Source organism: Amblyraja radiata, chromosome 12, assembly GCF_010909765.2.
Source record: "Amblyraja radiata isolate CabotCenter1 chromosome 12, sAmbRad1.1.pri, whole genome shotgun sequence".
Classification (NCBI taxonomy): domain Eukaryota; kingdom Metazoa; phylum Chordata; class Chondrichthyes; order Rajiformes; family Rajidae; genus Amblyraja; species Amblyraja radiata.
This window is the reverse complement of record NC_045967.1, coordinates 46,034,534-46,061,104: the sequence shown is the minus strand read 5'-3', so window position 1 is coordinate 46,061,104 and position 26,571 is coordinate 46,034,534. Positions and strand designations below refer to the sequence as shown.

The following is a 26,571-nucleotide window of genomic DNA, read 5'->3' as shown; positions in this document are numbered from 1 at the left end:
ATAGTTTTGTTTAGAGATACAGCGTAGAAACTGGCCATTCGGCCCATCAAGTTCACTCTGCCATTCAACCATGGCTGATCTATATCTCCCTCCTAACCCCATTCTCCTGCCTTCTCCCCATAATCTGACACCTGTACTAAACAAGAATCTATCTATCTCTGCCTTATAAATATCCACTGACAGCCTCAACAGCTTTCTGCAGCAAAGAATTCGATATTCACCACCCTCTGACTAAAGACATTTCTCATCATCTCCTTCCTAAATAAATGTCCTTTAATTCTGAGGCTATGACCTCTAGTCCAACACTCTCCGACTAGTGGAAACATCTTCTCCACATTCACATCTGAAGGGTCTCGACCTGAAATGTCACCCATTCCTTCTCTCCAGAGATGCTGCCTGTCCCACTGTTACTCCAGCTTTTTGTATTTACCTTCGTTTTAAATCAGCATCTGCAGTTCTTTCCTACATATTTCTCCACATCCACTCTATCCAAGCCTTTCATTATTCTAATTTTGTTAATAGAATCTTGATCTTAATTTTGTTTTTAATATAGGCATAAAAAGCCTTGGGATTGTTTAATCCAAATCACCAGTCATTTTGTGGCCCCTTTCAGCCATTCTAATCACTCGCTTGAGTTATTTCCTCCTTTCTTTATATTCCTCAAAGACCCTGTCTGATTCCATCCTCTTGAACCTTGCATGCACTTCCTTTTTCTTTTTGACTAAATTCACAACCTGTTTGGTTATCCAAAGTTCCCTTATTCTGCCACCGTCATCCTTATTGGAACATAACTGGCCTTTAAATAACTCCCACATGTCAGCTGGGGTTTTACCCTGTACCAACTACCTAGAGTATACCTTCCCGAGCTCTTGCCTTGTAATTTGCCTTATTCCAGGATCCAGCCTTCTCCCTATTCAAAACAATCTTAAAACTTAAGGTCAAACTTAAGGAGTCGCAATCACTATCTTAACAGTGCTCTTCCACTGTAACACGGTCACCTGGACAGGCTAATTTCCTCACAGTATGTTCCCTTCTTGGGTTAGAACATCCACATACTGTTTCAAGTAACTCCCTTGAATAAATTGAACAAATTCTGCCCTGTTTTAAGTCTTTGGCACTGAGTAAGTCCTAGTCAATATTGAAGAAGTTAATGCCACCCACTGAGACAATCCTGTGGCTTTGGAGTAACAAGGAACTGCAGATGCTGGCTTACAAAAAGAGACAAAGTGCTGGAGTAACTCAGCGGATCAGGCAGCATCTCTGGAGAACATGGATAGGTGATGGTTTGGGTCGAAAGAAGGATGTCAACCAGAAACATTACCCATGCTGTTGCTTTGGAATCCTTTGGTAATCAGTCTACATAACTGATCCTTTGACTCCTTAATTATGAAGTTATGTGATGGCACAAAATTTTGGTGTTCCCTTTCCAGCAGTCACATCAGAAGACATCGACACACACACAGTTGGTAGAGCTGCTGCCTCAGTGTCAGAGATCCGGCTTCGATCCTGACCTCGAGTGCTGTTTGTGTGGAGTTCACACGTTCTCCCTGCGACCGCACGGGTTTTCTCCGAGTGCTCCGGTTTCTTCCCAGACGTGTGGGTTTGTAGGTTAATTGGCCTAGGGAGTGTGTAGGGAGAGGAAAGGAAAATGGGATAACAGAGAACTAGTGTGAATGGGTGATCAATGGTCGACATGCATTCGGTGGGCGGTGGGGCCAGTTGCCATGCTGCGTTTTTCAATCAGTTTAATCAATCAATGTATGGAAGTAGGGTTTCTGGCTATTGTGAAAACATGGCTTAAGGCCGGGGTGGCTGTTTGATGCTCCTGGTTACAGGTTTTTTTCAGATAGGAATGAGAGGGATAAAAAGAGCATAAGATGTGGAAATATTGATTAAAGAAACAATCACAGATGTGACAAAGCATATATCAAAAGGATCATCAAATGAGGCTTCATAAACCCACGCGGTCACGGGGAGAACGTACAAACTCCGTAGATAATATCCGTAGTCAGAATCAAACCCGGGTCTCTGGCGCTGTAAGGCAGCAACTCTACTGCTGCACCACCGTCCGCTGTGGACAGCTCCGACTAAGCAGTCGCAGACCAGAAAGGTTGCCTGTTTCTTTTTCCACGTATGCTGCCTAACTTGGGAGTTTTTCCAGCATTTTTTCTCATTGTTTCATTTTTCCAGCACCTGTAGTTTTTTTTAGTAATAGTGGGGATTTCAATTGTTTTTATAATTATTAGATGTACTCAGTATAAAAGGCATAAAGGGACAGAATTAATTTTTTTTTAAACATCAGTATACAGCAAATCCAGCAAGGTTGGCAGAGTCCTGGTGCAGGGTCTCAACCCAAAATGTGGACCATCTCTTTACCTCCACATATGCTGTCTGGTCTGCTGAGGTCCTCCAGCAGATTGTGTTGTGCTTCAGATTACATTGCCCACAGGTACTTGTATCCACCAAGGTGGGATGAGGCTTGGAAACTTCTGGACTTAGTTTTAGGGAAGCAAGCTAGGTAACCATAGCTCTGGGAAGCATAAATAGCTCTGGGAAACATGTTTGTACTAGTGTTGATAATTCAGTTACCGGTTAGTATATAAATGGAAAGGGACCAAGATGAAATAGGAATCAAGGTTCTAAATTGGATAAAGGAAGGCTGGAAATTATTTAGCAAAAGCAACTGAAAATTTCAATTGAAAGTATTCAAGGAGATTTGAGGGATAAATATGTTCCCACAAAATGAGAAAAGTTGGAACTGACTAATCTAGATGTTGCTGAATGCATTGCAGGTTATATAAGGTTAAAGTAAACATGCCAATCACTGTGAGGGTCATAGAGCCTGGAATGAGCATAAAATATAGGGCTAAAATTAAAAGGGGAATTAGGAAAGCAGAAGAGAAAGCATGGAAAATACTGGTCAGTCAATTTTTTTTAGTAATCCCAAGCTGTTTAAAAATTACGCAAAGGGGATAACCAAGGGAAAAGTTGTCATCACTGGCAACCCATAAAAAGACCCAACGAGATGTTTTTAATTGTCGGGTTCATCGTGAATATTTTTATGGCTTTCTTCAAATAATGCAGGGAACAACATTGAAAGAAAAACTGGACTTGCTGGAAATCTGCAATAAAAACAAAAAATGCTCTAAGATCAGACAGCGTCTGCGAAAAGAGAAACAGGGTTATTGTGTTCAAGAAGGAACTGCAGATGCTGGAAGATCGAAGGTACACAAAAGGCTGGAGAAACTCAGCGGGTACAGCAGCATCTATGGAGCGAAGGAAATAGGCAACGTTTCGGGCCGAAACCCTTCTTCAGTTATTGTTTCAGGTTCAGTTTTAGTTTATTGTCACGTGTACAGAGGTACAGTGAAAAGCTTTTGTTACGTGCTAACCAGTCAGCGGAAACACAATACATGATTACAATCGAGCCATCCAGTGTGCAGCGTACATGATACAAGATAAAGTCTGATCAAAGATAATCCAAGAGGGTCTAAAATGAGGTGGATCGTAGTTCAGGACTACTGTCCAGTTGTCGGTAGGGTGGTTTAGTTGCCTGATAACAATTGGGAAGAAACTGTCTCTGAATCTGGAGGTGTGCATTTTCACACCTTCTAAACCCTCAGATTCTTTGTCAGAACTGGTGAAGAGAGAAAATAAATTTGTTTTCAGTAGCAGGTGGGGTAGAAAGGAAATGGGTAGCATAATGCTGATGTGAAAGGGACATAGTGGATGGGATAATTACGTAAAAGAGGAAGTATCAAGACATCATTGTATTGAAAGTAGATCTATCAGCAGATTGTTACATGAAGCAAAGAAGAAAACCTTGTAAATTCTAAGCGTTGGTTGCTAGTTATCCGAGACAACAAGACTGACAGGATGCTATCATCGTAGTGCTTAAAAAGGGTTAAGTTTTGATTTTGTGGACAAGTTATTTTAAATTAGGTGCTAGGTCAATTATTGGTGCCAATACTGAGGCATGGAATAAACTCTCATTTAGGAAAGTTCATTAAGGATAGTCAGCATGAATTTAACAAAAGGCCACCCATGATTAACTTGATCAATTTTTTAAAATAAAATAAAAATTTGTATATTTGATTTCATTGCTGCCCTTCATTGTATATGTGTCTAGTTGGATTTTTAGCAAAGCATTTGACAAGGTCCCAGATGACAGGTTGGCCAACACTGGTTGTCTGGACTGTTTCTTTCCCATCATTGTTCGACATCAGGTCAACAGTAGTGATGTCATCTGCAAACTTGTAATGGAGTTGGAGCAGAATTTGGCTGTACAGTCGTTGAGTGTAAGGAGAGTATAGTAAGAGACTGAGAATGGCATTCTTCAGGGCTGCCAACATTGGGTGAGAGTTGGGAGTGAGAAATTGCGAGAGACCAAGCCCGAGGGAGCATAGCGACCGGGGGGGCAGGGGTGGTTGGGAGGAGGGTGTCCCCCTCCCATTGGAATTATGCAATATGGTGCATACTGCAGCGAGTCTTTTAACTTACACTTGAATACAATATATATGCTTTAAATTGGATTGGAGCGTTTTTGAAAGGGGGGAGGCTGTGCGATCACTGATCACGGGCCTTGGGGGTACCCGGTGAGGGTGTGGAGCAACCGAGTGGGGAGAGGGTGTGGAAGAAGGGGGTCCCCCATCCCAGGGTAGGAACTTTTTGAAATTTGATGTATTAAAATCATGTTTTAGTGCCCTGTAGAAGTATGATTTCAATGTTTTTTGTATGAAGTATTTTTAAGAGATAACTTTTTAAGGGGTAACTTTATCCACACAAAGGGTGATGGGTGTATGGAACAAGCTGCCAGAGGAGGTAGTTGAGGCAGGGACCATCCCAACATTTAAGAAACAGTTAGACTGATACATGGATAGGACAGGTTTGGAGGTATGGACCAAAAGCAGGTGGCGTAGCTGGGACATGTTGGCGGGTGTGGGCAAGTTGCGCCGAAGGGCCTGTTTTCACACTGTATCAATCTATGACTACATTATACCTCCACCATGCTTGGTACTTACTTCCAGCAGCCACTGGCTGTCCTCCAGGATGCACTCTCTTTCTCCTCAACCCCTCTCTCTCCTCTCTCCCTCTCTATCTCTCCTCACCCCTCTCTTCCCCCTCTCCGTCCCACCTCACTCTCCCCCCTCTCCTCTCTACCCCCTAACTCCCCCCCTCCCTCTCTATCTCCCCCTCTCCCCTCTCTACCCCCCATCTCTTTCTTCCTCTCCTCTCCCGTCTCTATCACCTTTCTCTTTGCCCCGTTTCTCTTTCCCCCTCTCCCCCTCTTTTACCACCCCTCTCTCCCATTCTCTCCTACCCTCTCACTTCCCCCCCTCTCTCTCCTACCTCTCTTCCCTCTCTCCATTGACATGCTGCAAATATAATCTCCTTTCCTCTAGATGTTTTAAAGGCATGGCCTTCAGATCTGCCATTACAAGTTATTTCAAATAATCTGGAATCAAATTACCAGAATCAATTAATATGTATATAAAATTCCTTAAAAACAGACCTCGCCGTATGCATTTATCCAAGTTCCCAAAAGACCCAAGATCTGACATTCAAGCCGCCTTCCTTTGCTCTCTCTTTGAAGTCCCAATAGCCTACTATCTGGAGGAATATTGCAATTAGTGCAGACATACTGAATCAAATTTTAGAATTTGTTTAGACACCCTAAGCTCCATTTGCTTTTTTATTTTTCACCTTGCAAATGCAGATTAGTGGCGGAAAAGCTAAGTGGTCACAATGACACCCTTAAAAATCAGCACCTACCGACAAGTTTCCATCACTTTCCATATTGCTCTCAATTTGCAGGGAGTAATGCACTCATGTTCTCTTACAGTGCCCTCCATATTGTTTGGGACAAAGACCCATCATTTATTTATTTGCCTCTGTACTCCACAATTTGAGATTTGTAATACAAAAAAAAAAATCACATGTAATTAAAGTACACATTGTCAGATTCTATTAAAGGATGTTTCTATACATTTTGGTATCACTATTATTCAGAAATTACAGCTGTGTTTATACGTTGTCCTCTGAATTCAGGGCACCATAATGTTTGGAGCACATGGCTTCACAGGCGTTTGTAATTGCTCAGGTGTGTTTAATTGCCTCGTTAATGCAGGTAAGAGAGCTCGCAGCACCTAGTCTTTCCATCATCTTTGGAAACTTTTATTGCTGTTTATCAACATGAGGACCAAAGTTGTGCCAATTGAGTCAAAGAAGCCATTATGAGACTGAGAAACAAGAATAAAACTGTTAGAGACACGAGCCGAACCTTAGGCTTACCAAAATCAACTGTTTGGAACATAATTAAGTAGAAAGAGAACACTGGTGTGCTTACTAATCGTAAAGGGACTGGCAGGGCAAGGATGACCTTCACAGTCGATGACAGAAGAATTCTCTATCATAAACCCCGAAACACCTGTCCGTCAAATCAGAAACACTCTTCAGGCGTCAGGTATGGATTTGTCAATGACCACAGTCCGCAGAAGACTTCATGAACAGAAATACAGAGACTACACTGCAAGATGCAAACCATTGGTTAGGAACAAAAATAGGATGGCCGGGTTAGTTTGCCAAGAAGTACTTAAAAGAGCAACCACAGGTCTGGAAAAAAGGTCTTGTGGACAGATGAGACGAAGATGAACTTATATCAGAGTGATGGCAAGAGCAAAGTATGGAGGAGAGAAGGAACTGCCGAAGATCCAAAGCATACCACCTCATTTGTGAAACACGATGGTAGGGTGTTATGGCTTGGGCATGTATGGTTGCTGAAGGTACTGGCTCACTTATCTTCATTGATGATACAACTGCTGATGGTAGTAGCATAACGAATTCTGATGTGTATAGACAAATCTGAAGTGTATGGACACATCCTATCTGCTCAAGTTCAAACAAATGCCTCAAAACTCATTGGCTGGCGGTTCATTCTACAGCATGACATTGATCCCAAACATACTGCTAAAGCAACAAAGGAGTTTTTCAAAGCTAAAAAATGGTCAATTCTTGAGGGGCCAAGTCAATCACCCGATCTGAACCCAAATGAGCATGCCTTTTATATGTTGAAGGGAAAACTGAAGGGGAGTAGCCCCCAAAACAAGCATAAGCTAAAGATGGCTGCAATACAGGCCTGGCAGGGCATCACATGAGAAGACACCCAGCAACTGGTGATGTCCATGAATCGCAGACTTCAAGTAGTCATTGTATGCAAAGGATATGCAACAATATAGTAAACATGACTACTTTCATTTACATGACATTGCTGTGCCCCAAACATTATGGTGCCCTGAAATGGGGGGTCTGAGCATAAACATTGCTGTAATTTCTACATGATGACACAAAAATGCATAAAAATGGCCTTTATTAAAATCTAACAATGTGCACTTTAACCACATGTAATATTTTCAATTACAAATCTCAAATTGTGGAGTACAGAGGAAAATAAATAAATGATGGGTCTGCCCCAAAATTTGAGGAAGGACATCCTTGTAATTGAGGCAGTGCAGCGTAGGTTCACAAGATTGATCCCTGGGATGGTGGGACTGTCATATGAGGAAAGATTGAAAAGTCCTCTTCTCACCTCAGTCTTAAATGGCCTCCCCCTTATTCTAAGACTGACTCCTGGTTCTGGACTCGCCCAACATTGGGAATATTTTTCCTGCATCTATCTAATAGAAACATAAAATTATAAAAGGACTGGACAAGCTAGATGCAGGAAAAATGTTCCCAATGTTGGGCGAGTCCAGAACCAGGGGTCAGTCTCAGAATAAGGGGGAGGCCATTTAAGACTGAGGTGAGAAGAGGACTTCCGGTGGCGAGGCGAGCAGATGGCTGCTTAATTTCGAGCTCCCGATAGCAAGTTTAAAACTAACCTCCCTTAATTCACTAATTGCCACATAATTTGCAGTATTCTGTATTGGAATGAGTGGGGGAGCGACAACTAGAAGTCAAAAGAAACGTGACGGACGAGAAAGAAATAATTCACCGGAGATGGACAAAGCTCAAAGCTCAAACGATGACTTGGCAGAAACCATGCGCTCAATGCTCCACAATATCAGTAAGGAAATACGTGACTTCAGGGCTGAATATAAAGTGGACTTACATAAACTTAAAGAAGGACTCGAAGACATGAAAGCCAAACTCAAAGATCTGAAGCAAGAAATTTACCATAACATTTCTGCTAACTCCAAACAAATCCACGCCCACGAAACTAGACTAAACAAAGCAGAGGTACGAATCGAAGAGGCCGAGACAATTAGCATGGCTAATGTGCTGATTATATCTATGAAAAAACAGAAAGTCCTGCAAGAAAAACTGACTGATTTGGAAGGACGGTCTAGACGAAATAACATTCGCATCTACGGCGTACCAGAAGAGAAAGAAGGCAAATCCATGTCTGAATTTGTGGAGCAACGTTTGAAAACTGGACTCGCCATAACAACGGACACCAACGTACGGATCGAGCGCGCGCAGAGCTTTGGCTTGCAAACCGGAACTTAACGCACCACCTAGGTCCATAGTGGTAAATTTCCTGGAGTTTAATACCAAAGAAATTGTGTTGGAAAAGGCCAGGGGAAAGAAGATAATGATTGATGGGCGACGTCTATCATTTGACCACGACTATGCAACGAAGGTTGTCCAGAAGCGCAAGGCATGCAAGGGAATAAAGAGCCCTGAAGGAGAGAGATGTCCGCTTCCAGACCCCGCTGGACAAGATGCGTATTTACTGAGACTCAGGAACATGCACATTTCATAGTGCACAAGACACAGTGCAGGAGCTGAGGAGGAGAGGCTACTCCGTGGAGACCAGATTACAGCGGAGTAGCCGGCGGACCCAGAGATGGAGCGTCTTCTCCAGGCTAGGACATGGCAGAAAGTTGGAAAGAGGAGCGAAGACGGGAGTGAGACAGCAAGAGAGCGACTACAGGAGTCTGAGCAGACCCCATCCAACTAGCTTTTATTGTGTCATGACTTCTTTTGGACTGGAAAATAAGTGCTATCGGATGACGTTGGACAATACTAGCATGCGTGAAATTGAGTGTTTCACCTCTAGCGAGGGGCCCACTGGGAGGTTTTCCCCTCTACCCACTAACGAGGAATCAGGGTGGCAAGGAATCACCCTTACTTGGAAGTCAACCGTTTTCTTTCTTTTTTTTTTAATTGTCTTTATTTGGCACATGTTGTCCAGATGTTCAGACCTGCACAGTTCCAAGTTATCTGGAGATTTATGAATGCAATACAGGATTAGGTAAATTAAATGTCACACAATACTATTAAATTGATGTCACTCAATGTAAATGGGATGAGTAATCCAGTTAAAAGGAGCATGGTCCTGGCTAAACTGAAAAAATAAAAAGCTCAGGTACTATTTTTACAAGAAACCCACCTGCCTCAACAAGAACATGAGAAATTAAAATGCTTTGGCTTTAGAAACGCATTTTATAGCTCCTTCAAAACTAGCCAAAAGAGGGTAGTGGCTATCCTTATTGCAAATGCAGTCCAATTTGAATGCCATAAAGAAGTCGGGGACAAAGAGGGAAGTTATGTATTAGTTAAAGGAAAGCTGGAAAACAAAGTAGTGACACTGATCAATGCATATGCCCCCCCCCCCCCCAGAGTACCAAATGTTTTTTTCAAAACTCTGACATTATTGCTTTAGAGACTGAAGGTATTTTGATATGTGGAGGGGATTTCAATGAGGTCATGAATCATAATTTGAATACAAGCCTAAAAAAACCCAAGATGCATCTGACCAAGTTTATTAACACATCAGTGCAGGAAATTGGCCTAATTGATGTTTGGAGAGAACTTCACCATTTAGAAAGGGACTACACACACTATTCAGTACCTCACTCAGTCTACTCCAGGATTGACTACTTTTTAAATGAATACGGGTGAAAGCCACAGGATCACAGAGTGTAAAATCGGGGTGAAGATATATCTGATCATAGTGCGATCAGCTTGACAGTACACCTGAATAGTAGAAAAAGAAATACTGTTTGGAAGCTCAATGTGGGTATTTTGAATGGTAAGGCAAATGTGGAATAAATAAGGGAAGAGATAAAAAGGTACATAAAAGAGAATGATAAATGGGATGTGGATCCTGTAATACTGTGGGATGCTATGAAGGCAGTTATACGTGGAAAGCTGATCGCCCTGACGTCATCACAAAAAAAGGCCCGGCTAGCTACATATGAACATAAAAGTAGAAACATTGAAAGAATTGGAGAAAAAATATAAAAACATACAGGATCAGGTGGTACTAAAACAGATTAAGGAAATAAGGGGGGGGGGGGGAGATAGATGAGATCCTCAGGGGAGATATAGAAAAAAGGGCAAGATTTGTAAAGCAGACCTATTTTGAAGCAGGTCCAAAAGCAACTAGACTCCTGGCCAGACGCCTGCGCAAACAGCAGGCATCTAATACAATTCAGAATATAAGAGATCCTAAAACCAATCAATTATCACATGAGCCAGATGAGATAGAAAGAATATTTGATGAGTACTATAAGAAACTCTATTCCAAACCACCATCAGCTGACGAAAGTTTTCTTAACTCACTCGACCTGCCATCCATTGGTGAGATACAAAATAATACCATTATGTCACAGTTTACGGTTAAGGTGCTGGAAGCTGCAATCAGTAGACTTAAGGCAAGTAAATCACCAGGCAGTGATGGGTTTCCACCAGAATGGTAGAAGGCCTTTAAGAAAGAGATAACACTTCTGCTCCTGTCTTGCTTTAACTGGACCCTTAAAGAGGGCAGGGCTCCCCCATCATGGAAGGAAGCAATTATTACGATTTTACCTAAGGAAGGCAAAGACAAAGAGCAATGTAAACATTTCAGGCCAATCTCAATTTTAAATGTAAACTACAAACTATTTATCTCAATCATTTGCAAAAGACTAGAGACTTTTGTACCAGATCTGATTAATGAAGACCAAACTGGATTTATTAGGGGGCGTCAAACACAGGACAATATTAGAAGAACCCTCCACATTGTGGATAATGCTCGAAAAAAGGATACAAATATAGTCCTGGTCAGTTTAGATACAGAAAAAGCCTTTGATTGTGTTAGTTGGGTCTTTTTATATGAAGTACTAAGGAGATTTGGTTTCAATGAAGATGCAATTTGGTGTATTAAAACAATATATCAGGAGCCTACAGCTAGGATTAAGGTAAATGGAAACCTATCAAAAATAATCCAGTTCGAGAGGGGCACAAGACAAGGATGCTGTCTCTCTCCTACTCGCTTCGCTTTGTATGTTGAGCCCTTAGCACAAGCAATAAGGCAGAGAGATGACCTGCAGGGGGGTCAAAATAGGGGGGAAACATATCATTGGCCTTTTCATTGATGATGTCATTATTTTTCTTGAACGACCAGATATATGTCTCCCAAACCTAATGAACCTACTTGAAACATATGGATACTACTCCGGGTATAAATTGAATATAACAAAAACACAAATTCTTTCATTCAATTATTCTCCATCCCAACAAATCAGAGATGCATATAATCTGAAATGGAATTCAAAAACAATGCAGTATCTTGGTGTAACTATAACCAAAACACTTTCCAACATGTTTGAAACTAATTGTAACAAAATTGAAGAAAACAGCAAAAAAGATGTTGAAAGGTGGTCTACCCTTCCTCTAGACTTCAGTGCCAGGATACAAACAGTAAAAATGAATATCCTACCAAACTACCATATTTATTCCAAGCTCTCCCAATTAATGTTCCCCGAGCCAAATTCATAGCCTGGGATAAGATGATCTCTAGATTCATTTGGAATAGCAGAAAAACAAGAATAAAACTAACAACACTTCATTCCGCCCTTGCCATAAAGCAAGGGCGGAATGGCTTCAACAAATCTGAGGAAATACTTTTATGCAGCTCAACTCAGATCTCTGCCTTGTTGATGTAAACCTGATTATGAGTCTCGATGCAAAGAAATGGAAAGGGAGATACAGGGTTACCAGACCCAGATTTTGGTGGGAGACAAATATCTGAGAGGGGCTTTGAGACATGCTATGGATCCAATAGTAGCATTTACGTTAGAAATCTGGAACGTTATAGTGGAAAAATACTAATTAAAAAGAGGGGTTCACGCATTGAAGTGGTACGCATATGACTCAAAGTTTAAGCCAGGGGTGTATGATTCTAGATTCAAAGAATGGGCACAAAAAGACATAACGGCAATGTATACAGTTTCAGAAAATGGCGAGTTTATGAGCTTCCAAGATTTAAAGTCAAAGTATGGTCTCGAAAACAAGGATTTTTTTAATATACTTGCAATTAAGAGACTACTTTACAAAAGAGATAAGGCCAGAACTAGATGAAACTTCAAATAACGTGATCAAGGTGATTGTGGATGCATACAAACAGAAGGGCGGTTCCCAGAGGTTGCAGGTGGTTGCCGGAGGTTGCAGGTAGTGGAAGCAGGTAGGGAGACTGACAAAAACCTCCGGGAACCGCATGGAAACCTTGGGTGGGGCGCAAAGTCTCCTGAGGTTTCCGTTCAGGTTTCCTAAGTGGGATAGGGGCATTACTCGCTTTTTTATATAACACCCAAAATAAAAAGCAGACAAATTGCTGTACAACAACACTGTTGGAGGTTGTGTGGGAGTACGGAGGCAGACCACTCGCATATTTCCTGGAACTGTGTAAAGACAAGGCCATACTGGGAAAATGTTAACGCAGCTATTGAAAATATCTTGGGTTATAAAATCCCAAATACCTGCCCTGTGAAGTATCTGGGGCACATTAAAGATATTGTAAAGATAGAAGATACCCATTTGATTAAAGTTTTGCTTGTAGCAAGTAAGAAGGCCATTGCCAGGAAGTGGCTTAATGAAAAACAAAACAAAACAGGAACAGTGCCTAGAAATTGTGCGCGACATCATTACTATGGAGAAACTGACATATTTCTTGAGAGTCAAGGAGAATTCATTTGAGAAGATCTGGGGAAAAAAAGGACCGTTTATTTGAGCCATGACACCAACTAGCATCTGCAGTTCCTTCTTACACATCTTTTCTTTTATTGAAGGTACAAATAGAACATGCAATAGTTTTACTGGAATCTGTGGTTTTCCCTCTGAAAGGACAAGAAGCTGTTCTTCTCTACAAAAGTACAGAGTGGTGGCAGTAACGGATAGAGGAGCCAGAGTAAGAGTCATTGCCCCTGATTATTACAACATAATCTCAAAGCTGTCACTATACCAGACAAACCAGAATTTGTTAACAAAACAAAAGCACAGTTCGAATTAGACGAGGATTCCATCCATTAACCGCACAGGAGAAAATTGAGCAAAAAAATTGTTTCTTAAATCACTTCATGAACACACAGCATACCATTTACACAATGAAAACATACTGCAATTGGCCATCTACATTACAGCATCAATCAAGTGTCTACATTTTTATTAGGTTAATAGATCTATACATTTGATGTCATTTTGCTTGAAGTATTCTATTTACTCATGTTACAGAGTTGGCATGTACGCGCAAAGAATATCTCTACATGAGTGCATTGACTTTTAAACTTAATAACATGTTGTTAGGTTGTTGTCTTTATGAAATTAAAACATTGCAACTAAACAGCTGAGGTAAGACATCATGTTGCATATTGCTGTTGATATTTTTATGCTAGAGAGCATTTCTGATTAAACAGCAAAAATATGTTTCCATTCATTCTGACTATACCCCATCATATGACACTGAGCCACATGCATCATATCCTATGACCAAATACAACTTTTGCTAAGTTAGCGGATTTTATCCAATATTGTTAGCTTTAATATCTTTGGGCTGGAAACAGGAAATAGATAGGATTCCGGCTCCATTGCCACTCCACCCTCCTAACCAGAATTGTGCATCATGGATATTGGGCAATCACAAGAACTCAAGATTTTAGTCTTCAAGCTATTTTAGTATCGGCATACGTCTTCACTTGCAACAGGAAACCAGTTGCACAACTTGGCAAATCAGATGATTCTGAGTCACTCCATACATTGTACATAATGTGCAATTCTAATCAGGAATCTAATTTAATAGGAACTAGATTATGTTACAGAAAGTATAGAAAAGATTCACAAGGATGCCGCCTGGATTGGAGCATTTGAGTGAGCAGGCAAAATTGGATAGGCTAGGTCTGTTTTCCCTGGAGTGAAGGAGGCTGAGAGGTGTCATGATAGAGATATGAAATTGAGAGGTAGGCAGCTCAAAGGCTTACTAGACCAATACCTGGAAATTAAGAAAATCTGAAATGGCAAAATTCCCTTGTGGGGTAAACTTCAACATGCCAGGCTTGTATCCATCACATTTAGAAGGGTAAAGATTATAAATACAAGATTCTGATGGATGTGGGGAGCAGATGTCCTCTAGTGAGAGAAGCCTATCTTTAAATCTAAAAGGTTGCTTCCATTTAAGTTAGAGGAGGCAAATTTATTCTCTCAAAGAGTTGTGGGGCTTTAGAACTTCCTTCCTCTAAGAGTATGAATATTTTTAAGGCAATAAGTTATCTGATAAACAAGTTTAATGTGGGTTCGTGAGAATGCAGAGACTCCAATCAGAATACTGTAAACGAAAGCTCCAACAAGTTACTAAATACTACTTTATTGGTGATTATTGAGTCACAAATCCTTTTTTTTTTTTAGCAAAACTGCCCGAATATTATCCATATTGGAAGAAACCTGTCCTCAATACAAACATCCCAGTGCATATGTCCATTTTCAATACTGTTTTTTAACGTTTATGGTCCAGCTACCTCTTTTGCACCTTCCCTTCAGTCGTCTGCTTTGATTCTGGCCATAGCCATTGTAGTAATCTTTCACCTAATGCAATCTTCCCCATTTCCAGTTTTAGTTCCGCTGTGTTGCTGTAACCGCGCTCCAATTGTTGGTAATTTACCTGCTCCATGATATGCTAAAACAGCATACAAAACAGATATACGTTTTAAGTTATCTTTTTATATTGTTTTCTACGTACAAAATACTTACCCATTTTAAACAAAAAAAATAGATACTATATACATGTATTACATTCAAGTATTAATCATTTCATTATTGTACATAATTTCTTCAAACAATAACATATAACAAATACAATTTTAAAATCACATTACCTTTACTCTGCTACATTATCTTTAATTCACATTCACCCCATTCTATATATTCTTTATAATTCAATTTATTTTTAATTAAATTTTTTTTTATCATTCTCCCCAAATCGCAATATGTCACAAGTGAAGGTACTATTGAAGAATATATATTGGAATGATTTTGTGTGCACCAATATACCTGTTATTGCTTGCAGGACCTCCTCATGTTACAGCAAGGCTCTGTTCATGAGAACTGTTGGTGCCTGAACAATCCACAAGTCTGAAATGCAGCTTCCCACATGATCGAAAATGCCTGCAGCAGCCAGCAAATGTATCTCACCTGTCTCCCAAACATCAGTGGGCTGTACATGAGTTGAGCATTTGTAAGCTGCAGAGACAGTGTGTTATGTTTTATTTTATCTATTTCTCCTCTAATTATTGAATATATTTATTGTGTACCCACAGGCCACAGATCGATAATGCACATTTATTGTTCTCAAGGCCCGCCTTGTTGGCAAGATCAATATTTACTGCCTGTCCCAAAATGCCCTTAAGAGGCGGTAAACTGCCTTTCTGAATGATAGCAATTCCTGACGTCATTTAAGTGGGAAATTCTGGGATCTTTACCTAGCAGTGATGAATAAATGTTGATTCACTTCCCAGCCAGATTCAGTGGAATTTGCAGAGGGTGAAATTCTATATGCCTACTGCCATTGCTCTTTTGAATAGTACAGGTCATGGGATTGGTCGGACAAAATTACACAGATTTGATTTTGCTTGAGCATATGTAGTTATATCTTGTACTTCAATCATGACTGTTCTTTACATCAGATATTATTTATCATATAGTAATAACAATACATAAAGAGGCCATTCCCCCTTTTCAAGTCGATTGTACTTGTTTTTATTTATTCTTGAGGCTTGGCACGTCCATCTTTAGTCTGGATTTGCAGTAAGGAAAATCATTTGTCCTTGGAAGTTTAAAAAAAATCAAATTTAGTTTAATCCAGGACCTATAAATTGTGGCCTTCTGCTGCAACCAAGTTTACCTATTGCACTCTCTGCTATCAGCCTGCCAAAGCCCAAGTTATCACTTCACCACTATCAGACCACCCCAGACTGTCTCAGGTCTCAACCTTCTTCCCACCTTGGGGCTCATAGCTCATTTATTTCCTTGCCATTGGGGAATTTGAGTTCTTGCCACTTAGTGTCCCAGTGGCAGTTTTTAGATCTGAGAAACATCGCTCAACATCTTCCCAATAATTCCTTTGGAAGATATACAGGATCTATGAGTATTACCAGATAAAAGGGGCAAGTGAAACCTCATTCTACTAGCTAGCCACATGCATCCAATTCAAGCCCGCTGACCCACAGATAACATGATTGTACTTCCTCCCAACCTGTCTCTTCTAAGGAATCCATTCGATTCATATCTCCACTGCACCCACTCCAATCATGACATACTCTGCACAAGTGCTCCTCCTCAACCAAAGTGGGCAAACTCTTGATTGTATCTCATCTATTTCCCATACCTCTGATCTCACTCTTTCTCTGCTTGGACCGAGTGAAAACAGAGTTTCCCTCAGTCCTTACCTTCTCCCTCAACAGACTCCATATTCAAGTTTATGCTTTACAACTTCCGCCAAAACTCCAAGAAGATTGCACCACCGGACACACAACCCACTCCTTCCATTTTGAAGGGATTGCTCTCTTCATTACTCACTTGTCCTCTCTTCTAACCCCACCCAGCTCTCCCCATCTTATGGCACTTTCCCATGCAACCACAGGAAATGTAACTTTCACCCTTTCCCAATATCTAGCAATCAAAAATGTCTTTCCAAGTGAAGCAGTGATTCAGCAGCAAAACTTCTAAGCTAGTGTTCAGCGTTCAAAATGTGGCCTCATCTTCGGTAGAAAATAGATTGGTGAATGTTTTGCTAAACATCTGTATTCAGTCTGTAGTGTTTCTAGTTGCCCTCACTTTAATTCACCATTTCACTATTACTCTGATCTTTCCGTCTGGGACTTCCTGCAACATAAAGTGAGGCCACATACAAGCCCTAGGAACATCCTTCTGTCTGGGCATGTTGTACCCTACAGAAATCAATATTGAATTCTCCAACTTTAGGTGACTCACTCTTTTGTCTGTATTAGACTAGCTTGTCACAATTTTGTCTGTATTAGACCAGCTTGTCACAATTTTGTCTGTATTAGACCAGCTTGTCACAATTTTGGCTCAATTTTTCTTATCCTATTTCTATAGCCTGGTCTGATGGGCACATTCCACAACCTTGCTATTAGGAAGACATTCAGCACAGAAAATCCCAACTACTTGGCTGCCATATTTACTCATTTGGTCTCACCATTATTAGCGATGTTTCCTTGGGAGCAGAGCAGAGGGAAGTGAGGCTATGTGATGTCCTCTCCTGATCTGCAGACAGGGAAGATGCTTGCAAGAAGAAAGCTTGTTATTGGCAGAGCAGGAGGCATCAAAATAATGGTGCCATGCTCCTGGAAGCTATGCTAAATGTAAATCAATGAGTTGAACCCGTAGCAATGGCTGGAGAGATCCTCCAATTTTCTGCTCACTCTGCCCTCTTAGGCCTGATCTAGCACCTCAGATACAACCACCCCTCTCTATCAATTTCCTTTTGAACATTTGCATCTGTCCTGCCACATAGAATCATTATGTAATGAATTCATCATCCACAAAGAGCAGAGATCAGCATGCAGAGGCAAAGACCTATAGACACCTGTTGAGCTTTTGCTATTTACACTTGCATAGCCAGAGGCATTAAAAATATCGTGAAAATCTGAGTACATGGCTACCTGGCCACAAAATTCAGTACCATCTACCTATAGTGCATGCAACAGTGGTTATGTAGCTGCAAGGTCACAAAAATCATTAAAATTAATCTGAATCCTTACCTTGTTTGTTTTAGTTCATGCCTTTATACAACAGGTGCAGCAGGATAATGTTGAAGATTCCTCAAAAGTCATTCATTGTAAGGAATCTGGTCATTAGACTTACACAGATCAAATACCAGCTCTGATACTCGCACACCGAAGAGACTGCTGGTTGTTGGTCAACACAGGTACTCGCATATCTCCAGTAAGCAATAGCACATAAGAATACGCAGAATCAGCGAGGTACAGACACATCTTGAGGTATCAAGGAACAAGAGACATTAGAGCAGCAGGAAACAAGCGTGATGTATTGACTTACTTCGATACAATGAAACTTTATTCATCCCAGGAGGGAAATTGATCTGCCTAGTCATAAAAATACAAAATACATTACATTAAAGCGTCAAGTGGAAAGGCTTGATTGAGGGTTGTGCAAAGATTGGTGGTGGGGGAGGAAGGGGAGTCAGTCTCAGTCCTCCCCATGACAGAAGCATAGAAAATAGGTGCAGGAGTAGGCCATTCGGCCCTTCGAGCCTGCACCTCCATTCAATATGATCATGGCTGATCATCCAACTCAGTATCCTGTACCTGCCTTCTCTTCATACCCCCTGATCCCTTTAGCCACAAGTGCCACATCTAACTCCCTCTTAAATATAGCCAATGAACTGGCCTCAACTACCTTCTGTGGCAGAGAATTCCAGAGATTCACCACTCTCTGTGTGAAAAATGTTTTTCTCATCTCGGTCCTAAAAGATTTCCCCTTTATCCAACTGTGACCCCTTGTCCTGGACTTCCCCAACATCGGGAACAATCTTCCTGCATCTAGCCTGTCCAACCCCTTAAGAATTTTGTAAGTTTCTATAAGATCCCCCCTCAATCTTATAAATTCTAGCAAGTACAAGCCGAGTCTATCCAGTCTTTCTTCATATGAAAGTCCTGACATCCCAGGAATCAGTCTGGTGAACCTTCTCTGTACACCCTCTATGGCAAGAATGTCTTTCCTCAGATTTGGAGATCAAAACTGTACGCAATACTCCAGGTGTGGTCTCACCAAGACCCTGTACAACTGCAGTAGAACCTCCCTGCTCCTATACTCAAACCCTTTTGCTATGAATGCTAACATACCATTCGCTTTCTTTACTGCCTGCAGCACCTGCATGCCTACTTTCAATGACTGGTGTACCATGACACCCAGGTCTCGTTGCATCTCCCCTTTTCCTAATCGGCCACCATTCAGATAATAGTCTACTTTCCTGTTTTTTGGGGGGGGGGGGGGGGGGGGTTGTAAAGAGTTTGATAGCCACAAGGATCTCCTGTGGCGTTCTGTCCTGCATCTTGGTGGAACCAGTCTGTTGCTGAAGGCACTCCTCAGGTTGAATAGTGCGTCATCCCCTCCAAGATCTCCTCCCATGAATCCAATTCCGCCCACAGGACAGAGCCAGCCTTCCTGATGAGTTTGTTGATCCTGTTGGCGTCCACAGCCTTCGCCCTACTGCCCTAGCACACGGCAACGAAGAGGAAGGCACTGGCTATCACCGATTGGTAGAACTGCAGCATCGTATTGCAGATGTTGAAAGACTCAAAAAGTACAGCCGGCTCTGTCCCTTCGAGTACACATTGTATACTTGAAGTGACCGGGGGAAATCCATCTCGACCATAAGCAGCATGCTGTTGCAGCACTTCTGGAAGATGCTTTTGAAATAGCAGAGGTATTTGGTAGTTATTTACCAAACTCCAGAACAGTTCCACTGGATTAGAAGGTGGATAATGGAAGTGCAATTCCTTTAATTAAAGGTGGCAGGAAAAGACATGAGGCATTATAGATTGGTTCGCTTTGCATCTATAGTGTTGTAAATGCTGGAGCACAATATCAAAGAAGTGATCGCAGAACACTTGAAGAGTGACTGAATTAGACAGTCAATATGGATTTACAAAAGGGAAATCATGCGTGACTATCCTACTGGTAATTTTTGTGGATGTAATCAGCAAAGATTAGGAAAACCAGCGGATAGCACTTATTTCCAGAAGACCTTTGTTAAGGTTACATTACAAGATTAACATGCAAAATTAAAGAACATGGCATTACACAGAAGGTATTAAAAACTGGTTAGTCATCAGCAAATGAAGAGAAGGAATAACCAGGTCTTCCTATCTGTCAGTGATGCAACTGATGCTATACCACAGAAATAAGTGCTGGAACTTCATTTATTCAGAACATATTAATGATTTAGATGAGGCAACGATGAGGTACTTAATTAATATTGACAACACCAAGGGGAAGATGGTGGGGGTGGGGGGGGGGGGGGGGGGGGGGGGGGAGTATGCGAGGCAATGAGTAGAAGCTGTGAGAACACAGAAAAACTGCAATGTGGTTTAGACAGATTGAGGGTCTTGGCAAATACACGACAGATGCAGTATAATAATGCAGATAAAAGGAACTTGATCCACTTTAGTGGCAATAACAGGAAGAAAGATTATTTGTACAGCAATATATTAGGAAAGGGAGTTCAATGGGACCGGGGCATATCTGGATTAGTCAATGGAAGTAAAAATGCGACAGTGGTTAATGCAGCAAATAGTATGCCATTATACTATAACAAGACATCAGACTCTCGGTCCGAACAAAGGATCAACCTGAAATGTTGCCCGTTTCTCATTCCAGTATTTTTATATTACATAAGAACTTTGTTTTAAGCACGAGAACAGGCCCTTTAGCCCACGACTGTGCCGAACATGATGCCAAGGACATCTTTTATAAACCTGCACATAATCCATAACCTTCCATTCCCTGCATTTACAAGTAAATCTATCCAAGTCTCTAAAATGCCACTATTCTATCTGTCTCCACGCCAGCAGTGCGTTCCAGGCACTTACCATCCTTTCCCAGCATGTCTGCTTTGAACATTCTCTCACCTTAAAGCAATGCTATTACTTAATTTTTTCCATCCTGGGGAATAGGTTCTGACTGTCTGCTCTACCTATGCCTCTCAATTCTATATATCTATCAGGAAACGATGCTGGTGGCCCTGGTCTGTGGACAGAGTGAACAGGGTGGTCAGCAAGAGTCGGCGGCATGTCAAAGTTTGTTTCTTAAAAGCAGATAGCAACAAAAACTGTTAAAGGTAAAACCATGGCAATCTTTAATTGATTAGTCAGACGGGAGTGGCAAAAGATCTACAATGAGCACAAACATTGCTCAGTGCTTCTCAGGCTCCCACTCTCAGAACAAAGGACAGTTAGCACAATTATACATTTTTCTTATCAGTAAAACACTCCCTACCAGGTCTGAATATGGCATGACTGAAAGATTCTGTAGCCTTTCAGAATATAAGAAAGCTGGGTCCAAATCAAGCTCATCCAATAACAAGTTATTACTTATCTCTGGGGCATCAGCTATTTTTTTCCAATCTTGGCTTTTTTATAGCCTCGAAAAGAAGCACATGTTATTACTGCAGGCTGCCAACTTAATGTCTTTATTGAAGACCTGTCCTCCATATTGTGTTCCATATAATTTACAATGTCATTCAGGCGTGGCACCAAGCCGTTCTTTTGTTCTACTAGTCCATGCTTTTGTAGAAGAACGACTCCATTTTAGATTTAACTATTAGATTAGAATATTAGCTCTTTCATGGTCAGTGAGAGTCGGCGGCAGCAGCGTCGATGACCCCGGGAAGGCAGCGAGGGTCGGTGGCAGAGGCCCCAGCGAGATGGTGAAAGTCAGCGGCAGCAACATTGGTAGTCTCAGGGAGGCAGTGAGAGTCGGCAGCGTGAGGGTGGCTGAAGAACATTCTGGTAATTATCATATTGGTAAAAGTCCTCTGCACCCTTTCCAAAGCCCCCACATCATTCCTGTAAATGGGCAACTATAACTGCACACTATACTCCAAATGCGGCCTAAATAAAGACCTATAAATCTGCATCACGTCTTTCTGACTCTTACCCCAATCAATACCCCGACTTAGGACACCAAAATACCTGCGTTGCCACTTTCAGGGAACATGGACTTGGACCCCAAGTACATCAATGTTGTTATGGGTCACGCCATTAATTGTATATTTTTCCCTAATATTCGACCTCCCAAAGTGCAATATTTGACCTCATACTTGCTCGGATTAAACTCTGCCATTTTTCCGCCCATTTCTGTAACTGATCTATATCCCGTAGATCTTGACGCTTTTTTCACAATCCATGACCCCAGTAATCTTGGTTTTACTTGCAAACTTACTAACCCCAACCCGTTGACTTTTACATCCAAGTCATTTATGCACATTGCAAACAGCAGAGATCCCACAACAGACCCCTGCAAATATGTAGAACCCTTAAATATAATAAGACTAATAATCCAAAGGTATTCTGAATAATCCAAACAAGGAGTGAGAATGTGGAATATATCAATCAAGTAGTGTTAAAATGAATAGTGTGCATACAGTTTGGTAGAACACTAGTAATGATCTTTAATAATTCACAAATCAGCAATTAATTGTTGCTGGCCACTGGACAAAATAATTTCAGAGGGTACAATCTTCTGGAACTAACTTTTCAAGTCAAACCCGCTCAGAAGCTTCAGTGTTTGAAAAGTTCAAACGAGGGCAGTGAAACACGTAAATAAAGGATCATAACAAAGTAACGAAGCAGGTCAAACATAATAGGTGGAAGAAATGGACAGGCAACATTTTGGGCCAGGACCGTTTTTCAAACTGAAGGAAGTCTTTAGAAAGAATCGGACACAAAACATTCCCTCCACAGATGCCATATGACGCGCAGTTACTCCAGCACTTGGTGTTTTGCTCAAAATTTGAACCAGGGTGTGACCTACAGTAAATGGCATGCCCCGGGTAGTGTTGTAGAGCAGAAGGATCTAAGAGTACAAGTGCATGGCTCCATGAAGGTCGAGTCGCAGGCAGATAAGGTGGTCAAAAAGGCTTTTGGCACTTTGGCCTTCATCAGTCAGAGCATTGAGTATAGATGTTGGGAGATTATGTTGCAGTTGTATAAAACGCTGGTGGGATCGCATTTAGAATATGTTTAGTTCTGGGCATCATGTTATAGGAAATATATTGTCAGGCTCAGAAAAGATTTAGGAGGATGTTGCCAGGACTGGAGGGTGTGAGCTATAGCGAGGGGTTGAGTAGACTGGAGCTCTATTCCATGGAGCGTAGGAGGATGAGGGGAGATCTTATCGAGGTATACAAAATCATGAGAGGAATAGATTGGGTAGATGCAGTCTTTTACCCAGAGTCGGGGAATCGAGGACCAGAGGACATAGGTTCAAGGTGAAGGGGAAAAGCTTTAATAGGAATACGAGAGGTAACTTTTTCACACAGCCGGTGGTGGGTGTATGGAACAAGCTGCCAGAGGAGGTAGTTGAGGCTGGGACTATCCCATCGTTTAAGAAACAGTTGGACAGGTACATGGATAGGACAGGTTTGGAGGGTTATAGAACAAGCGCAGGCAAGTGGGACTAGGGTAGCTGGGACATTGTTGGCCGGTGTGGGAGAATTGGGCCGAAGGGCCTGTTTCCACACTGTATCAATCTATGTCTCTATGTGCAGTTCCCTGTGTCTCCATGAAATAATGATTGTCCAGTGAAAATAATGAGTCAAGGTCATGTAGTTGGAAGGACCAGTCTAGGAGTGAATGACAACAAATATTCAGTGATCAACAGAATATGTACTCCAAAGTCATTCCCAATTCTGTTCATCTGAACATTAGCAGAAAAACATCTAGATCTATACATATGTCTACTGTCCTCGACGTTTTTGGTCACATCAAAAACTATCCCTAATCAGCCTTTATCCATCTAAATACATGTATATCTTATCCTAGTATGCTCTATTGAAACTTTTCGACCACATCTTGAACTTCAACTGCATACTTAGATTCAATGCAAGGCACTTATATTGGGAACTGCCAAATTAACAGCTAACATTGAGCAATTTGAAATCCAATTGGGAAAAACCTCCCTTTGATTGGGAATGTTATGGCTAACATTGGAGAGGATCCAAAGCCTCTGCCAGCCTATTTGCTGCATTAGTTACTCGTTCCAATTACATCAGCTAGCATGACTATATATCACAGCATAAGCAGTAACACGTTTCCCAATAAATGAATTGCATCCAAGTACCCAAGGCTATTCACAAGTATGTTAACAGGTCTACTTGCTTGTACTGTTTTTTTTGGTATGAATACAGGGCATCATTCTATGGTGTTGGTACATTTTCCTTATATGTATTTGGAGAATTAGGATGGCTGCCACTTCCTTTTAGGTGCCATCATTTTTATCTTGCTACTCAAGTGCCTAATATAATTTCAGATGGTCATGTGCTTTAATCAACTATGGAAAATTCCATGAAGTAGTTGCAAAGCCCCATAAAACCGGATACGTAAATTCATCCTCTGCATCTTTGTACGAATAACATTTTACGTTGATGGTGAGTTTCCATTAATGTCCCAAATGGATATCATTGGTATTGATTTTGCTGATAGTTCTACAAGTGCAAGAAACCTTTAGGTCATATACAGGTATACAAGTCTCAACCTTATCGGCAAAGCGAGGCAACCAATATCCTTGCTATAATCCGTCAATGGACTATCGATTAAATCCAGTGGAGTAGCAAAAAGTATAAAGATTCTCTCATATTTACAACAGGAACTCCGTTCAACCAATTGTTTTGGTAAAATGTTAGATGAACAAGTATCATTGAGCTCTCTCTATATAAAAATATATATACACACTATATGCACACACATTTGACAAATAGCAAAGTTGGAGCAGGGTTTTATTGGCAGTTGCACATCGACACTGGAGTTTTATAGTCAAAACTTGATCTTACTCATCATCACCCATTAAAAGCACCAGCATCTGTTGCCACTCAGGGTCTCAACATTTGGTTCGGCAATAATCCATGGAAATGAGATTGGCCATTGAAATCCAGAGCAATGAAATTTGGTGGGGAACAGGGAACAAAGACAAAGATAACAAGTGCAGACAACCCTACTCAAGAAATTCCATACCTTTACTGCTGATAAGAATTCACAATTACAATTTAGCTGCTTAAAAATTCTCTCAATTATACAAATTGCAGCACAAGAAATGAAATGGAAGAAAAAGGAATTAAAGCAGGTTTGGTCTTCTTCATATATTAGCAAGTCGTCAAAAATATTGTCACTGATAAAACACCAAAGTTTACAACTACAGTAATGCGCCAAGTACAATTCTATCACTAAATTGACCCGCGACCTTTCAGGTTCACGAGAATCGTCTAATTTACGATTCAATCAAGATCTTCTGCTTTGGCCCAATATACAGACCATGCCTTCTTTAAGTCAACGTCCGCAGCACAATCTTCAGCTTGTAAGCAAAAAAAAAAAGCAACATGGCATTGTAGTGTTCCTTCCTGCCTGTGATTTCATTCCCATCATTATTTGCATTGGACTGCTGATTTAAAATCCCACAAAACTAAATCTTGAAGCAGAATGTGCATTTATACCTATCTGAAATAATCAATTCCAGGCGGTTTACTCAAGACGTCCAAATCAGTGAAGCTATTTGGAATATCCCAAACCTCACCCTGCACACATGTGCTGCAGCTCTATAGTTCTTACGAGGAATAGTTACTCTTTATATTTCACATGTCCCAGATTTTTATGAATTTTCTAACAAAATTGCCAAATGTGCATATAGAAAGTCAGCACCAAAAAGAAAAACTACTCCAATAAACAAACTGAGGCAAATGTTAGAAATACACTGATCTACAGGGTGTTATACAACATACCACACAGTATGAGAACTTAAATGTTTTATTACATGGTATTTTAATAATTCTGTTTTGTTTAGTTATGAACTCTAATTCACATTTGTTGTCATACACAAATCTATTCTATCTTGGCTTTCTAAAAAAACTAGGTAAAGGATCATGTAACAATTAGCACTACAGTAAAGTAATGCATTTACTAGAATGCCTTTCTTACATCAGGATTGCACAGTGCATTTACCAGCTTACTATTTTCAATTATTGCTAGCATGTTAGATAAGGTCGTAGTTACTTTGGATACACCAAGGTGCAACTACCAACAAAATTGATAAATAAGCAATTAATCTGTTTTGGCATAATTGACAAATATTGGACCAAAATACGAGAAGAAACTTGCCTGACAGCATCACTGATCAAGGAACATCCATCTAGTTAACAGTTTAAGGAAAAAGGCAACACATGACAACAGGTGCTGTCGATAACGCAATTCTCTAATTTTGATCTTTCTTTTTTTTTTTAAATCAGGATACAGCAAAACTCTTGATTATCATATATTATAACGCAACCGTAATTCATTGGATTACAGGATTTTACAAGAACTATGATGGATAATTGTGGGATAGAGAAAACATACAAATCATAAATTGGTAACACTGCAGGATGAAATTTAGGGTTTAATTCCCAGGTTCATTCATGAGATGTGGCAGAATTGAGATTTATATTGTGGCAGTATACAACAATATTCCACATAACGATAGCTTTGTGAGGAAAAGGTACCAATCTCAGATAGTAAGGTGCATTTCAAA

The 26,571-nt window shown here is 40.8% G+C and overlaps 1 protein-coding gene across 3 annotated transcripts in view; it reads right to left on the bottom strand.

The window, feature by feature from the left end:
- vsig4 (V-set and immunoglobulin domain containing 4) overlaps positions 1-26,571 on the bottom strand; it is a 115,623-nt gene that overhangs the window by 39,224 nt on the left and 49,828 nt on the right. For 2 of the 3 annotated variants that reach the window (XM_033030694.1, XM_033030698.1), the window contains one exon: positions 14,601-14,929. In XM_033030694.1, coding sequence (XP_032886585.1) covers positions 14,768-14,929 — 162 coding nt within the window. In that variant the 3' untranslated portion in view covers positions 14,601-14,767. Of the gene's footprint in view, positions 1-14,600; positions 14,930-26,571 lie in introns of those variants that run through there. The other variant, XM_033030693.1, reaches the window with a different exon arrangement.